This window comes from Pongo pygmaeus, chromosome 14 (genome assembly GCF_028885625.2).
Source record: "Pongo pygmaeus isolate AG05252 chromosome 14, NHGRI_mPonPyg2-v2.0_pri, whole genome shotgun sequence".
In the NCBI taxonomy this organism is placed as follows: domain Eukaryota; kingdom Metazoa; phylum Chordata; class Mammalia; order Primates; family Hominidae; genus Pongo; species Pongo pygmaeus.
Genome location: NC_072387.2, coordinates 110,459,682 through 110,474,984, shown reverse-complemented (window position 1 = coordinate 110,474,984; position 15,303 = coordinate 110,459,682). Strand labels below are relative to the sequence as shown.

At 49.8% G+C, this 15,303-nt stretch overlaps 2 protein-coding genes across 9 annotated transcripts in view; one reads left to right on the top strand and one right to left on the bottom strand.

Annotated features, from left to right (window-relative positions):
- GGACT (gamma-glutamylamine cyclotransferase) overlaps positions 1 to 15,303 on the top strand; it is a 79,861-nt gene that overhangs the window by 52,046 nt on the left and 12,512 nt on the right. For 3 of the 7 annotated variants that reach the window (XR_008493258.2, XR_010123614.1, XR_008493259.2), the window contains one exon: positions 3,460 to 4,133. Coding sequence is in view for 2 of the 7 variants with exons in the window: in XM_054445847.2 (XP_054301822.1) it covers positions 3,470 to 3,931 (462 nt within the window). In the remaining 5 variants the exon portion in view is untranslated. Of the gene's footprint in view, positions 1 to 3,459; positions 5,780 to 9,589; positions 9,816 to 9,893; positions 10,638 to 15,303 lie in introns of those variants that run through there. The other 4 variants (XM_054445847.2, XM_054445848.2, XR_010123615.1 and 1 more) reach the window with 3 other exon arrangements.
- Positions 5,618 to 15,303, bottom strand: part of PCCA (propionyl-CoA carboxylase subunit alpha) — a 454,909-nt gene continuing 445,223 nt past the window's right edge. For both annotated transcript variants that reach the window (XM_054445844.2, XM_054445846.2), the window contains 2 exons: positions 8,271 to 8,348; positions 5,618 to 5,953 (listed from right to left, as the gene is read on the bottom strand). In XM_054445844.2, the coding sequence (XP_054301819.1) occupies positions 5,885 to 5,953; positions 8,271 to 8,348 (147 nt within the window). In that variant the 3' untranslated portion in view covers positions 5,618 to 5,884. The remainder of the gene's footprint in view (positions 5,954 to 8,270; positions 8,349 to 15,303) is intronic.

Genomic DNA, 15,303 nt, shown 5'->3' with positions numbered 1-15,303 from the left:
CTAACCAGCCACGTTATTAACCAAAAGTGGGAGAGAATACACTTCAGCAAAATGTGGCCGACATCCCAGCCAGAGGACGGGACAGGAATGAGGGTGGCCTGGATGGCAGCGACACAGAGAGCCCAGACTAGAGCTGGCAGGGAGGACTTCCCAGCGGATGGTCAGGACCCGGGTTCTGGCCATGCTCTCAGAAAATGTGAGGCTGAATTACAATCCTAGAAACTAAGCAAAATGCAAAACAAAAAAAAACAAACTTGAAGCAATTTTTAATTTCAAGAAAAACATAAAGTTGTCCAAGAAAGGAAATGTAATCATAGTATGCTCAGTGTCTTAGCCAAGAGCCGTGTTTGCATGGTTCTAATGCCGAAACAGATCAGGGTCTCACCCAAAACTATGATGAGTCTGTTGGGAGGATGGCGGGATGTGGTAGGAGAGCCAAGGGTCAGGCTTCTACAGTGATGACAGCAGTGGCACATGCTACATGTCAACAGATCACACGGGACCACGTGTGTTGGTACCCACCGCGGTCTCCGAGGCAGGCTGCTACTGTGACTTCAGTTTACAGTTGAGGAAGCTGAGGCACAGAGGTTATATGATCTGCCTAAAGTCACACAGTTAAAGTCTGTGCTTTAGAACCACTGTGCTCACCCACTTTTTGAGCAGAAGGGCAAGATATGATTGAAGACATCAAGAAGTAGCAGTGTAAGTAACAATATGGAGATAAATGCCGAACACAACAGTTAAAGGCCTTAAAAGTGTTGTCTCCAGGGAGTGGAAAGGGGTAGGAAACTTCATTTTTCTTATAAAGCAATCTATTGACATTATGGACACATGTCATTTTAAAAAACTGCATCAGGGAAAGCCAGGCAGGCACCTGGCTGTGGAGAGCTGGTCTGCAGTGTGACTACGGCCCTTCCCGGCTGGCTGGTCCTAGATCGCCACCAGCCTGGGACTCGGCTTCCTCACCTGCAGGTGCTGGACCAAACGGTTTCCAAGTTCTCTTCTGGCTCTTCATGTTCCAGCAACAAACAAGACCAGTGATTTAGAGAGCACGTGTGCTATAACGACAGCTAGACAGAGTGATGTGACAGACTGAGTAGGCCCTGCCTGCTACTCCTGCCCCCTCCAGGTCAGGAGCTGGCGGGGGCAGGAGCCACCTGGATGAGGGGGGAGAGGGTGCAGGAGATGAGGTGGGAGAGTTGAGTCTGCAGCAGGAGATTGACAAGGACCCTCTGGGTGGTGCACTGGGGACAGGCTCCAGGGGAACAAAGATGACGGGGATGCAGGCAGGCATTGGAGGAGGAGAGCAGGGTGGGAGACGTGGCAGGGGAAGCGCTGATGGGTCTCGCTGGGGGCTGGAATGCAGGTGTGGGGAGGGACATGAGTCCTTCCAAATGCTAAGTCCCCAAGGCAGCTACACAGCAGGATCCAGACCATCATCGCCCCCCGGGTGCTCGTCTTTTGGGATGGCTCCTTGCCCGCCGTTGTAGACAGCCGCTTCCATCCAGTGCCCTCTCCAGACACCAGCGCTGCTCTCAGCCGGTGCCTTTTGTCATTTTCTCGTACACCCCCGCTCGTTTTCCCCAGCAGCCTAGTCCTGGCAATTTTAGGCCTGAGCACTTGCCTCTTCTCTTCCCTCAGTACCGTCCTACCCCAGGTTCTCCTTAATTCACATCTCAACTTTCCTATCCCAGCATGCCCCCCAGGTCTAATCTGTGTCCCCACACTGGCTAGGGCGTCCCAGGGCTATCACATGGCCAGGCCCACAGGGCTCACATATCTGGCTAGCCTTGTGTTTTTCCCACGGCCACACCTTTCCTAGGGAAATGTGCCTGAAATCTGGGAAATACTGATGTTGCACAGGCTGGTGACAGAACCAAGAGGCAGCAGACGTGCCTCTTGAGCAAAATGAGGCCTAGAGCCCCCCAGAGCAGCTCTTGTTTGCTGAGAAGAAAACAGAAGTCCCATGAGTTCAGTGTGACTTCAGTTTCTTCAGGGTCCACTGTCCACATGATTGGTGGCAAGTGCCGGTGTCCGGGGCCATTTCTGGCGGGTCACGAGCTGCTGCTGGTACCCGGATAGCCGCATTTGTTTTCCTGCACCTGCAGTCCCGTCTGCAAAGCCCATCTCAAGGAGTCGCCCCACAGGCTGTCACCTTGTGGCAGGGGCACACAGGGCAGCGGAGCGAGGGGCCGGGGAGAGCGGCCCCCACCCCTTTAATGTTCGTTTCCATTTTTGTTTGAGTCACTTTCACGCAAATCACTTCTGTCCTCATGTACGTAACAGTCTGTGGCCCAGACCCAAGCAAGTGGTAAATATTTACCTTCACGCTGGAGCCAAGATCGCTGTGGGGAGTCCCGTGAAGCATCACTGCCCTCTAAGACCTTGGAAAGGGAAACACTAGAAGGTGTGGGTGCTGAGCTCCACTATGTCAGACTGCCAGGACCCGAGTGGAACTCAGTGCTGAAATCTGGGTTCTCACTGCAGCTGGATAGCAGGTGGTTACAAAATTATATGTATTTTTAGGGTTATTTCTAATTTTTCTGTAATAGTTATTGGCAATTTTCAAAGTCCTTTAAGAAACATTGAAAACTGCTCAAGAAAATGGCAGTTCTGCAGGGCTCAGGTAGCAGGGCAGGCTGTTGGGACAGGTTTGACAGACTGTCCTAATACAAGCAGCGCCTCTTCCCAGATCAGCAGCTCTAGAGGGTGGTGGCCTTGCCTGGAACCTCCGCAACCTCCGTGCCCACCACACAAGGGCTGAGAACAGTGAGGTGTGGGCTGTGCTGGGCTCAGGAGCAGGAGTAGTTGCTCACCTGGACAGGGTATGTCTGGGAGGGCCGTACTAGGGCCTGGACAGGGCGTCTTCTGGCCTTGAGCTGCTACGATGGGGGTAGGAGTTGGGAAGGGTGGAAGGCTGGTACCCTCAGGGAGTCGGGGAGGCTGCGCAGTCAGCAGGTCAGGACTGTGTTCCTCAGAGAAGGGTGGCCTGTGCAGGCGAGGCAGGGCTGCCCCTGCAGGGCTGAGGAGCATTAGTCCATCCACGTGGTGTGGGGAGGCTGAGGGCACGGTCCTCCTGCCCAGAACGCAGGTGTCCTGTCTGCTACAGACACATCAAGGAAGTCACCAGTGTGTGCCCCTTTCTCTAGCCTAGGGATTGGCAAACCCAAAAACACCATGCCCACAGGTTACAGCCGACCTGGTGCCCGTTTGTGAACGGCTCACAAGCTAGGAATGGCTTTCACATGTTTAAATGGCTGCAAGTCAAAATATCACATGATGTGTGAAAACTGTAGGCCATTCTCATCTGCGTCAGTAAGTAACGCCTTATCTGAGCACAGCCAGGCGCATTCAGGTGGTGCGGCCCCAGTGGAGGCTCTGTGGGCCGGGAGCCGGGTCCCAGGTGCAGACACAGAGCTCCCACCGCGGGCTGACCTGTGGCTTCCCCTCTCCCCGCAGCTCTGCCCGGATGGCCCTCGTCTTCGTGTACGGCACCCTGAAGCGGGGTCAGCCCAACCACAGGGTCCTGCGGGACGGCGCCCACGGCTCCGCAGCCTTTCGGGCGCGCGGCCGCACGCTGGAACCCTACCCGCTGGTGATCGCGGGGGAGCACAACATCCCGTGGCTGCTGCACCTGCCCGGCTCGGGGCGCCGCGTGGAGGGCGAGGTCTACGCGGTAGACGAGCGGATGCTGCGCTTTCTGGACGACTTCGAGAGTTGCCCGGCCCTGTACCAGCGCACGGCGCTGCGGGTACAGCTGCTGGAGGACCGGGCCCCGGACGCAGAGGAGCCGCCGGCGCCCTCCGCGGTGCAGTGCTTCGTGTACAGCAGGGCCACCTTCCCGCCCGAGTGGGCCCAGCTTCCGCACTATGACAGCTACGACTCCGAGGGGCCGCACGGGCTGCGCTACAACCCCCGGGAAAACAGATAAGGGGGACGGGCAGGGTGGGCCTAGGTTTGAGAGCCTTGGGGCTCCAAGATGCGCCCAGCCCATGCTGGGTGAAGGCGGAAGCAGAACAGGGCCCTTTCCAACTAATCTGCGGGAAAAGGAACCAATCTTTCAGTGGCAGCTGATTTTACAAATAATGTTGAGATACGAATAGCAAGGTGCTTCCCTCCCATCTTTCTACCTGGTAAGAAAAATTTAGGATTTTAATTCCCCTAAATGACATTTAGAGAACTCGTGTTATGCCTAATTCTTCTTCTGCTCCTCTTCCTCCTCCTGTTGTTTCTGCTGTTGGCTCTGCTTTGAGCTCAAGATAATATTTAAGATCAGTGTAAAGACTTGGTGTTGCTGCTAGATTTTAGCAGCCCTACTATACTGATTCTGGCCTGTAGCCCCTGAGAAGGCCGATTTTACACAGCTGAGTAGAATTTGTAAAAAAAATCCACAGGGCAAGCATGCTGTATATCAGAGTGCGTATAGCACCATTCTTCCTAATTTTTAGATCAAACTTCACAGCAAATATTAAAGGTTATTTAAATTTGAAGTCGATGTTTTGGGAAATCAGATATAAAAGTGTTGGTACTGTGTTTGACCCCCACGTTTTTTGGTATACTTATTTGGTAGAAGGTTCTTTACATTCTGATCTAGCAAAATAATGAACACCCACTTGCTGGTAGACACAGCTGAGTGCCCGGACTTCAAGTGGAAGTTTATCTGAGCCCAGATCTCAGTAGCCAGACCCCGTCCCTGCCCCCTGAAGGGAGAGCATTTGGGGGTGGGTCCTTTCAAAGAAGAGCCAACGCATTAGTAATTTGTTCTTCAGGCCTGACAGAAGCTTAGCTTCCAAATACAAACAGCACTTAAAATAATTTTAGCAAGGCACAAAGTACCAATTACTACCCACCTCCATCTGATAATTGTCAGCATCGATTCAATTCGGTGCACGGCTCTTTGCTTCTGCTTCCCAGGAAAGTCTAAAATGTATTCCAAGAATTTCAGAACCAAATGAAAATGCAGCTGCTGTGATCCTTAGTAACCTCGTTCTCTGTTGGGAGAGCTCACTTACTCTTCAACTTAATAGCAGACTGTGATCGCTAACTGCATCTGGCACAAAAACATGATCATTATTTTTAGCTTCTTTTGCTTAATTGGAAACTTGCTTCACAAAAAACACAAAAAGGCTAGGATGGGTCTCAGCTGATGAGCTCCTGGTGGCCCTGTGCTTGATGGGGTGGGTGAGGCAGCCCAAGCTCCTTGTGACTGCCCCAGCTTGTGCAATGGGGAAGGGACCAGGCAACGCGCTCATCCTCAAAACAGTGGAGACAGCACCCCCGGCCAACCAGGAGGCTTCAAGATGACCTCCAGGGGGGTCAGCCACCAACACTACACCCACATAGAGACACAGCAGGAAAGGGATTGCCAAAATCTGCATTTGCAGTCTCTGGTCCTTAGGAAGTTATGAAAATCAGCACCAGGAGTGAGGGCCTCACTTCCAGAAGTAGTAAGGCAATCAGATGAAAAAATGGCAAGTGCTAATTTAATAAAGCAAGGCAGAGAACTGACATTTGTATCAATCTCTTAAAAGGATCACAAAGAAATGCTGGTAGTCTACTGGCAGAGCCTGTCACCTATGTGTACATTGTCTTCATTCAAACAAAGGGCAAACTAATATTTAGACAAATGCTCAGTTTTATTGATTTAATTTTGACACTAGGAAATCTCACAGCAGAAGTACAAATCATATGTACAAGTATTTATATCAGTGAAAATTTCCATTGGTGATTTTTTGGCAGAATATTGGTCTTGACTCTGGAATAAATGACGACGTAAATGTAGCTGCACAGGGGTGTTCCTGTAAAATGCTTGAATCAATTGTGTGTGAAAGCATCATCCAAATGGCTAATTAAATTGGGTGATGACTGAAAGGTTATAAATCCTTCATTCCAGCTCCACGAGCAGATCCCCTTCTCCAACTGTGTCTCCAGCTCGACAGTGCACAGATTTCACCTTGAATTTTCAGAAATGCAGGGGGAGGGGAGAGTAAGAATTAGTAACCAGAACCAAGAGGCGGCAGGCTCCTAATCCATTTCTAGAAATGCACAGTCCTGCAGGCTCAGCAGCACAGGGACAAGCCACCCCACCGGAGCCCATCGAAGGGACCCTGGTGAACAGGGAGGCGCCATGGTGGCCGTGGCTCACCCCTCCCCTCTGTCCTCGGCACCCTCACAGTGGCTGGCCTGAGGGCTGCTCTCCGGAGCACTTGCGCTGTGGCCTGCGCTCTGGCACCCTCAGGTCTAGGCGGGCTCTTCACTGCCAGGTGAGTTCTAACCCCTAGCCTCCTTCTCTGTGGTTTTTAGGTTGTGGAAATGTTCTCCGAGAATTAATGGAATACTTAGTGTAAAAGAAAAAAAGGAACAAAACACACAACAGTCAGATCAGCTGCTGAGTAAGAGGAGGACCTCCCTAGCCTGGGCGGCACCTTCCTTCTGAAGGGAAATGGAGTCCTTGGCAGGTGGGGCTGTGCGGTCGCCCTTTCCAGCACCATGGGTGTATGGAACTGTGCCTTTTTGTCCTGCCCGTTTCAGTCAATCTTTATCAAGTTTTGCTTTCCCAAATTTGTGTTCTGACTTAAAATTAGCAAGGAGGGGGTTGAGGTTGGGAAGAGACAGTCATTTGACTTCTTAGAGGCTCTTGCTTGGGCCTGAAAATGAAAAATGGGTTAGAACTAATCAGCCACTGCAGATGCTGCTTGGACTGAAGAGGCTGCTTTCCACAATGCTCCTGCCTCCATTTAGCAGCCCTACTAGGGGACGCAGTGTTAGTGATGCAGCGATGACCAGAGTAGAGGATCTGTTTCCTTTGTGAACTTTTTTTCTCTGTGGTCTCACAGGTAGGAACCAGGGCCTGCTACTCTGCACGGGGGCTTCGGGCCACTTCTGCTTTTCCTGGTTGGGTTGGAACTGAGAGGCCTGGGGATGGGGAGAGGTGAACAGAATGCACAGGAAGACTCCAACCGGGAGGGCCGAGGGAGACCCAGGCCACGAGGACAGGAAACCCACTACCACATGGCACCATGCCCCTTCAGGGAACTGAGGCCAAGTTCATTTCTGCATTAGCACCTCAGAACTGCAGCACAGGGCCCTTGGCATGCGGCGGACACACGTTCTCGGTCCCCCACAACTTAGGCCAAGTTCTCATCATGGATGGATGTCGTGACACTAGGGCAGCACAAATGTTAAATCCCAAAGAACAGATACAAATATTTACATGAACAGAAACCAACATTTTCTTGTTCACTTTTTAAAAAAAGTAATTTAGAAAGAATTCCTTAAAAACACCGCAAATCATGCCATTCTACTCTCCATACCCCAACACCACAGTGCAACTGTCCACACCCCTCCAGACCAGCTGGCCGGGCTCAGGAGTCCCTGGCATACACCTGGGCCTCTGTTCTCCCAGCCGGGACCAGGCATGACATCCCTGCTGCCCCTTGTCTAAGAATCCATTTCATTGCCTTCTGCAGTGACAGAGCATGAGACAGAGGTTGTGTGTCTCTCCGATGCAAACCTGGGTATGAACTGATGGATCTCTCTTTGCACCTGATGTCCCCAAGGCATGGCCACATGCAGAACCCGGCCAGCCTTGCGCTTCCAATCATGCTCTCCCATGCAGACACTTCCAAACCAAAACGGCCCTCAGAAAAGGATCATTTACCTACTAATGGCATCTTTTTAGTCTTTTTAGTCACAGGAAGAATAATGAAGTTACTGCTTAAAAGGACTTTCCTATCTTCTTCAAGAAAAAAATACACTTAAGTTTCACTACTAATGAATTTCAGTACTAATAGATATTTTTTTCTGCCTAAATAATTAAGTCCCACATATACATGGGGTTTCGGCTCCTCTTGATCTGCAACTGAATTGTTCTCTTTGTAGAGAAATTGTCTTGAAGAGTTACATTAATTTTTGCAATCTGTAAAACCATTTCCTGCTGTGTCACCTAAGTCTCAGATAACTAACTGCCTTCAAGACAGATGTAAACATTAAAAATTAAAGACCCCTTAATTTGAGACATTAAGGTGAAGAACAATTGTTCTTTGACTACCTGAACATAGAGCACAGACTTTCTGGAAGGCATGCTCTCTACGCGACAGGGACACATCAGAGCAGAATGGCAAAAGCTCCCAATCCTAACGTCCTCCTCTGTAGAAGCGAGGGGGAGAGGGCGCCTCTGTGGCCCTTTCCAGCCAAACCACCCACGATTCAAAGGTGGGCGTTCCTCCATCCCACGGCCAGCCTGGGCTGATGGAGCCTTAGGGACTCACCGTGCCAGTTTTCCCAGCTGTCATACTATTCTGCATTTTCATGGCTTCAATCACACAAATTTCTTGACCTTCTGCTACCTGGAAAACAAACACGGGCAGAAGTTTTAAAAGCATTCAAATTTTGCAATAACACTTAGGAATGAAGCCATTAAGAAATTCTTTGTCAAATGCCCCAAAATATGTGTCTATGAACAGCAGCAACAATCCCTAAAGTTTCCTATTCCAAGCTCATCTTTAGGAACAGTAGAAAAAAGCCATTCTCTCTCTCATAAAGTCCTCGTTGGAAAAAAAAAAAATCCCTGACCCTGGAGAACTGGGGACCCTGGCGGCAGGGCCTACCCTGGGGATCTCTGAGTCTGCCTCTGCCACTAACAGAGGTGTTGGGAAATTGGAATGTTTTCCACTTACCTGAAATGTCCAGAATAGGCAAATCTCTACAGACAGACTCGAGGTTGCCTGGGGTTGAAGAGGGAAGGGGAGTCACTGCTGAAGGGTACAGGGTTTCTTTTGAGAGTGATAAAAATGTTCCAAAATTGATTGTGGTGACAACTACACAACTCTGAATGGACTGAAACCACTGAATCGTACACTTTAAAGGGCTAAATTGTATGTGAATTACATCCCAGTATAGCTGTTAAAAAAAAAAAAAAACAACCCACCACCAAATATACATATTTCTGTCTATAGTCCCGGGGAGCTGGGAACGGCTCGGCCCTGGCGCCACAAGGACCACTGTCCCATCCTCTGCAGGATACAGCAAGTACCCACAACGAGGCACAAGGCAGCTTCCGGAAAACCCGTCCAGACGCAGGAATGACTTCCAGAGCTACATGCATTCCATGCTAGGAAACTGGGAACGCCCACGGGCCTTTGCTCAGACTGCGTTCAGAACTTGCCTTTCATTCTGAGGGGAAGCCAGGCTGAGCTGGGTGTAAGCCCACTGGGGTTAAGCCCGAGGCTTCCCTGCAGGAGTTAGCTGCAGCTGAAAACCATGCTGCGCACTCACATCGCTCTGCCTCGATGGGTCAGCATCCTGAGCCGGCCAAGTTTTTCTTTTGCCTCCCAGTCTGAAACGGGCAAGTCCAGGTTCCTAGGGCAATGGCTATGTCGTGTGGGTGGGTGTCCTAGCGTGGGGCTCCTGGTCCTTCACACCATTGTGGCCATATTCGTTCAATGCCGCAGAAGTGCCTAGAGAATGTTCTTTCCTGAAATCCCCAGATGATCTCCAAGTCCCCCTCTGGGCCCCCCGTGTGGCGCAAGCTGTCTTGCTGGCACTCTGGAGCGCCTGAGCCGATGTACTCTTTTCCTCTGCTGTTCAGGTGGTGGGCTGCTTTTTCCTGGCACAGAAATATAGGAAGAGAGACGATGCCAAGGCTTCGGCGCTGGCATGGAGGAGAGACACCGCGCTGAGGAGCTGGGCCTGGAAGCGCTGCCCGCGCTGCCCTTTTTGATTCATTTTCACCTGGCATCTGCATTCCAGGGAGAGCGAAGAATTGGCCTCGAGGGCTGTTTGCAGGGGGATGGGAGGGGCAGCCCATAGACAATGCAGAGGCCCCCATCAGCGGTGTCAGAACAGTCACTCCCTCCAGTTGGCATTTTAGAGCCTTTTTTCTCTCTTCAAAGGCAGGCAGAGACCAGGGAAGCCAGGAGCAGGTCCAGTTCACTGCAGCACACCTGCCAGCCAGCTCCACACAGGGGACCCTGGAAGCCTGGCCGTGTCCTCTTAGAAGCTGGACTCACTGTGACCGACTCTGACCTAGGACTGAGCACTCAGGCAAACAGGACCGGGGACTCTCTGGGAAATGGATCCGAGACTCAACATAGTAGAAATGCCGTCCAAAAATGAGGAATCCACCCTCCCGCTCTGGGCACTGTTCTCTCTCCAGGTGGTGGAGCTTCCTGGGGACTGCATGCCGGCCTCCCACACACCCACCCAGCTCTTCCTCTGCAGGCATCTGAGGGCCCAGGACTGGCCAGAGCCCCGTCCCCCCGCCATGCACATTGGCTTCACATGGGTGGCACAGCCCCTGCCCTCTCTGCCAGTAGGTGTGCCCTTCCACCACATGTCCCCTCCCATCCCCTTGCTCAGAACCTGCGGGCCAGACAGGCAGACAGCTCTTGCTTCTGTTTTACAGGATCTTCAAGTGAGCGCGTTAGCAACTAAACTGCAAATATGAAGAAATGCGGCCTGGGGATTTCCCAAGGTCACGCCAGGGGCAAAGGCCAGCCTGACCTGGCTACAGCTCTACTCTGGGCCCCGTCAGGGCCTGGGAGCAAGCGAGTGGTGGACAGGAGCTTAAGGGGCTCTGCTGTGGCTGCCACTGACCATCTTTCTGGCTGGCTCTGTGCTTCTAATGTGGGCGATTTGCACAGGTAACTGCAAGTGCTGGGTCCCCAGTTGTTCATCAGAACAAAACCTCAGATTTAGCCCAAGACAATCAGGAAAAGTGGGGCGGCCTGAAATTCAAATAGTCCTTCCGTCTGATTGTGAGAGTCCGGCAATTCAATTCAAAGGACTTTAAAGCAGGCGTGTCCCCACTGAAGCGATCCCATCTTCTGCCCCATCCAGGCACAGCACTGAATCATAGAATTAGATCCTCCCTGCTCCATCTGCCTTTCACTCCTATTTCCCCTCCCTAGTTCCTCTCGTGGTGTCTACTAGTCTACTTATTTAGCTCTATCCTATCTATCTTATCTGTCTATCTGTCTATCTATCTATCTATCCTATCTAATCAATCTATCTGTCTGTCTGTCTATCTATCCTATCTAATCAATCTATCTGTCTGTCTGTCTGTCTATCTATCCTATCTAATCAATCTATCTGTCTGTCTGTCTATCTATCTATCCTATCTAATCAATCTATCTGTCTGTCTATCTATCTAATCTATCTAATCAATCTACCTTAGAGACAGAATCTCGGTCTATCTATCTATCTATCCTATCTAATCAATCTATCTGTCTGTCTATCTATCTAATCTATCTAATCAATCTACCTTAGAGACAGAATCTCGGTCTATCTATCTATCTATCCTATCTAATCAATCTATCTGTCTGTCTGTCTGTCTGTCTATCTAATCTATCTATCTTAGAGACAGAATCTCGGTCTGTTGTCCAGGCTGGAGTGCAGCGGCACAATCTCAGCTCACTGCAACCTCTACCTCCCAGGTTCAAGCAATTCTTCTGCCTCAGCCTCCTGAGTAGCTGGGAATACAGGCGTGCCCCACCACGCCCAGCTAATTTTTGTATTTTTAGTACAGATAGGGTATCACCACATTGGCCAGGCTGGTCTCAAACTCCTGACCTCAAGTGATCCACCCACCTTGGCCTCCCAAAGTGCTGGGGTTACAGATGTGCACCACTGTGCCCAGCCTAGATTATTTAGCTGTAAATGAAAAACTAAGTAACACACTTCTCTATTAATTTTGCACCATCTGTTTTGTAGACCATTTTCCCTAATTCATCCCTAAGAGATGGTGTTTAAAAACTTCGTTGATGCCTTACAAAATAGTGAGATACATCTTGTTCAACAGAAACATGTTCTACCCCAACACACACACATACACACACACACACACACACACACACACGAGCTTAATTGAATTTCAACTTGTTTCATCTTTTGGAAAAAATTGAGCTGGAGAACCAAATGTACAAACCAAATGTCAAACAATGCAATGGAAACACAAACTACACCTGCCCCAGTCTGTGGGAAAAGGCTGACACTCGAGGGCGTGCTCCAGGGATGGGTGGGCATTGAGCTGGGCTCTTTCCAACAATAGCAAAATGCCAGCACTCGGCCCTTGGAAGCAGGGGCTCTCACCTTAGGACTTTGGAGCCTTGCTCCCAGCAGCGCTGACTCTTGCAGAATGTGTCGCACACCGTAGAGGTACACGTAGGGTACACCAGGGAGCTGGGCAGTGGGCCCAATAGAAGCAACACCTTCTGGATTGCCCAGGGTAGCTGGGAAGCCAAGCATTAATTGGGTGCACAGAGAGGGCCCTCCAACATTCCGTCTCCATCAGACGCCCCCATGTGCGGGGCCCGTTCCTGCAGGATGTGCGCGCACGCTTCTCCAACACTTTTGTGAATCATCTGATAAAGACTTAATGATTGTGACAGGATGTCTCCAATGTTGGGCTTACAAAATGGTCACAAGCCTCGCAAGTCTTTTTGATGAACCTAGTGGGCCTGATGTATTTCCCCGCTCCCTGTCTAATTGGTGTAAAGTTTGGAGGCCTGAATCCTGTATCTTTCATCCAGCTTATTGCGTCCTCTCCTTTGACACGAGGTCAAGGTTCACATTCGCATCCGATTATCAGAGCGGCACTCATTAAGCGGGAGTCGGCCTTGCCCCAAACAAGGCTTGAGAAAAACCTCGGCCCATTTACTCAGCAGATTTTTGCATGTCGTGGGGGCCCGAGTGTCACCCAGCATTGCTCTGTGCTGAAGAGCTGCAGACACCTCCAGCTGATGATGAATTGTGAGTGATGGGAATCAAATCCCGTAAAGCCAGCTGCTTGCCATGGTCGGCAAAATGACTCTAATGGATATAGGCTGCCAATTTTCCAGTTTTACTGGCAAGTCTTCCAAGTGTAATTAAGGGAAGTTATAAATGATATGGAAATCTATCAAGTTCCATTTATTTTCAGAGGACTCTTTCCCCAGAGACTTTTATCTTCAAGCTTATAGTATGCTTTGTTGTGCTAATGATTTAAACCACTTCTTATTTCTGATTAAAGCCCCCAATATCCTTCTACCAAGTTCTCTTCACTCCTTCCACAAAGATTAAAAGACAGAGAACCTTCTCCCGCACATGCCCCCTCTCAGAAAACATGCTAAGACAGGGACACATTTGGCAATGCCGATCATTCAAACTGCAAACTGCCATGACCACGAAGAACGCTCAAAGAAAGTGCAGGAAGAAAAAGAGAAGAGAACGGGGGAAAAAAGACCACCAAACATAAAAGGAAGCCCCCACAAGCACAGACTTGAAAGCGGTGCTCAATACCAGATATTCATCAGAAGGTGGTGTAGCTCACTAATGTTATTTGATTTGGAATAAAAGCATGAAAATGATGGCAAAGGCCTAACATTGGAGATGTAAAGGATGACTGCACAGTATTCCATTTCTCAATTTCATCCTTCAGAGCCACAAAATGGGGGTGACACCGTGAGTGGATGAGATTTACAGTAACAGCTGTGGTCTCCCACACAAGGGAGGCCCTTCTAATGGGCTGAGGTCTGTGTGGAACAGACGGGGAGTAACAAAACAAGGTTCCCTATTAAGAGCGTGCAGTCGTATTTCTGATAAAGAAAATGATGAGGGAGTCAGGTCTCCTTTAAGACAGCCCCATCGTCTTTTTGTTACCCAAACCCAGGGCTGTTTTAAAGGTGTTATCGTTGAAATAGAGGCCACGGGACGTTCACAGCATCGATCCCCCCGCCCCCCAGGAAGCCCACTCTCTAGCAACTGTAAGGAATGCAGAGGAAACGGTGCCAGTGGCATATGGCTTTCCACTGTGCTAAACATTCATACAAAAGACAGGTTCATCAGTCATTGGAGTATCTGGATAAAAAATTAGCTCCTGATGGATGGTATTTTGAGCTTACCTGCTGCTAGTACATTACCAGAGAAACACAGGTTTTGAAACCCACATGACATTAGAAACTGCAGACCATGAAATACGACACGTGCAGGAGCACACAATGTACGCCAGATTATACAAAATAATAAATAAGCTATTTAAACCCTCTGCCTAAAATTGGGCCCGCTGCAAGGAACCCTGGGTCACTTCTACGCAGGCCAATTAATGCACAGCATCTGCTGTACAGAAGCAGGGCACGAAGCACTTCCGAATGATTTCGGCAATTAAAAGAAAACTGTTTCCTGCCTCTTCAGACAGCAACTGTTTCGATGCGAGAGTGAGCACCAAATCACTGTGTGCAGCTGAAAAATTAAGTCCCCTTTTTGGGGAAGAAGGGTTGGGTGGGAGGAAGAATTTTTATGGAAAAAGGAGGCGGCTTTTGTTGTCCTACATTCTGTGCTTTTCTGCCAAATTAGACAGAAGGCTCGGAGGGCTCACCAGCCCGCTGCAGTTCCCACTTCTGCAACGCCGGGCCACCGGAAACGGACCAGTATCAGCCCTGCTGACTGCGCCACAAAAGTGAAAATCCCTCCATTTCATTGTTAAAGGCTGGTCTGCTTGGAACACAGGTGCCTGAATGCCACACATTTTAAGGCCCTTAGATCTGAAGAAAGGTTCAGTTGACAGTCACAAAAAAAGGCATCTCAGATTGAGTGAAAAGGCACTGCTCGCATCTGATTATATTAATAGCAACTTCCTCTGAGCCGATAAGATAGGCTGGTAAATATCCCCTGATATTTCCTGAAGAAGAAACGTGTATTCACATCCCAACATCTTCATGTAAAGCGAGACGGGGAGGGGGCCACGGGAGACTGCAGTATTTGAACAAGGATGGAACCATCATCAAATTACAAAGAAAGACCAGGCGGGCAGGAGACGCCGCCCAGCCCTTTCTCCGGCTGAAGGCGCCTTTAATGGCCCATGCACGAGCGGCCTCACTCTGGAGGGCGCGGGAACCCAGGGGCCACCCATCCAGCCCCGCTGCTGGCTCAGGACTTCAGGCACACATGCCGTCTGCCTGGTGCTCCCCTTGTCTCTCGAGTGGGGCTCCCCAGAACTGGGCAGCACTCAAGCGGCTAAGGGCAAGAGTACAGACTTGTGGCCAATATAAAACAAATCCAGTTTCTTTTAAAATTCCTTAAAATGAAGAAAAATATGACTCCCTACTGCCCTCTAAGTTAGCTCAAAATCAGAGCCAAAGCCTACAGTTACAAAGAGAACTAGTGAAAACTGATGTCACTCACAATACCTTTGGAAATTAGCCTGGACCCTCTACCTTTGTAAAGCATGCTGCTTGAAAGCGCTCTGTGAAAGGATGATTTTTTGTAAACTTTTATTTTTATTAAAAGAGAAAAAGATAGTTTACATCTTGGTAAGGCTGAGAATGG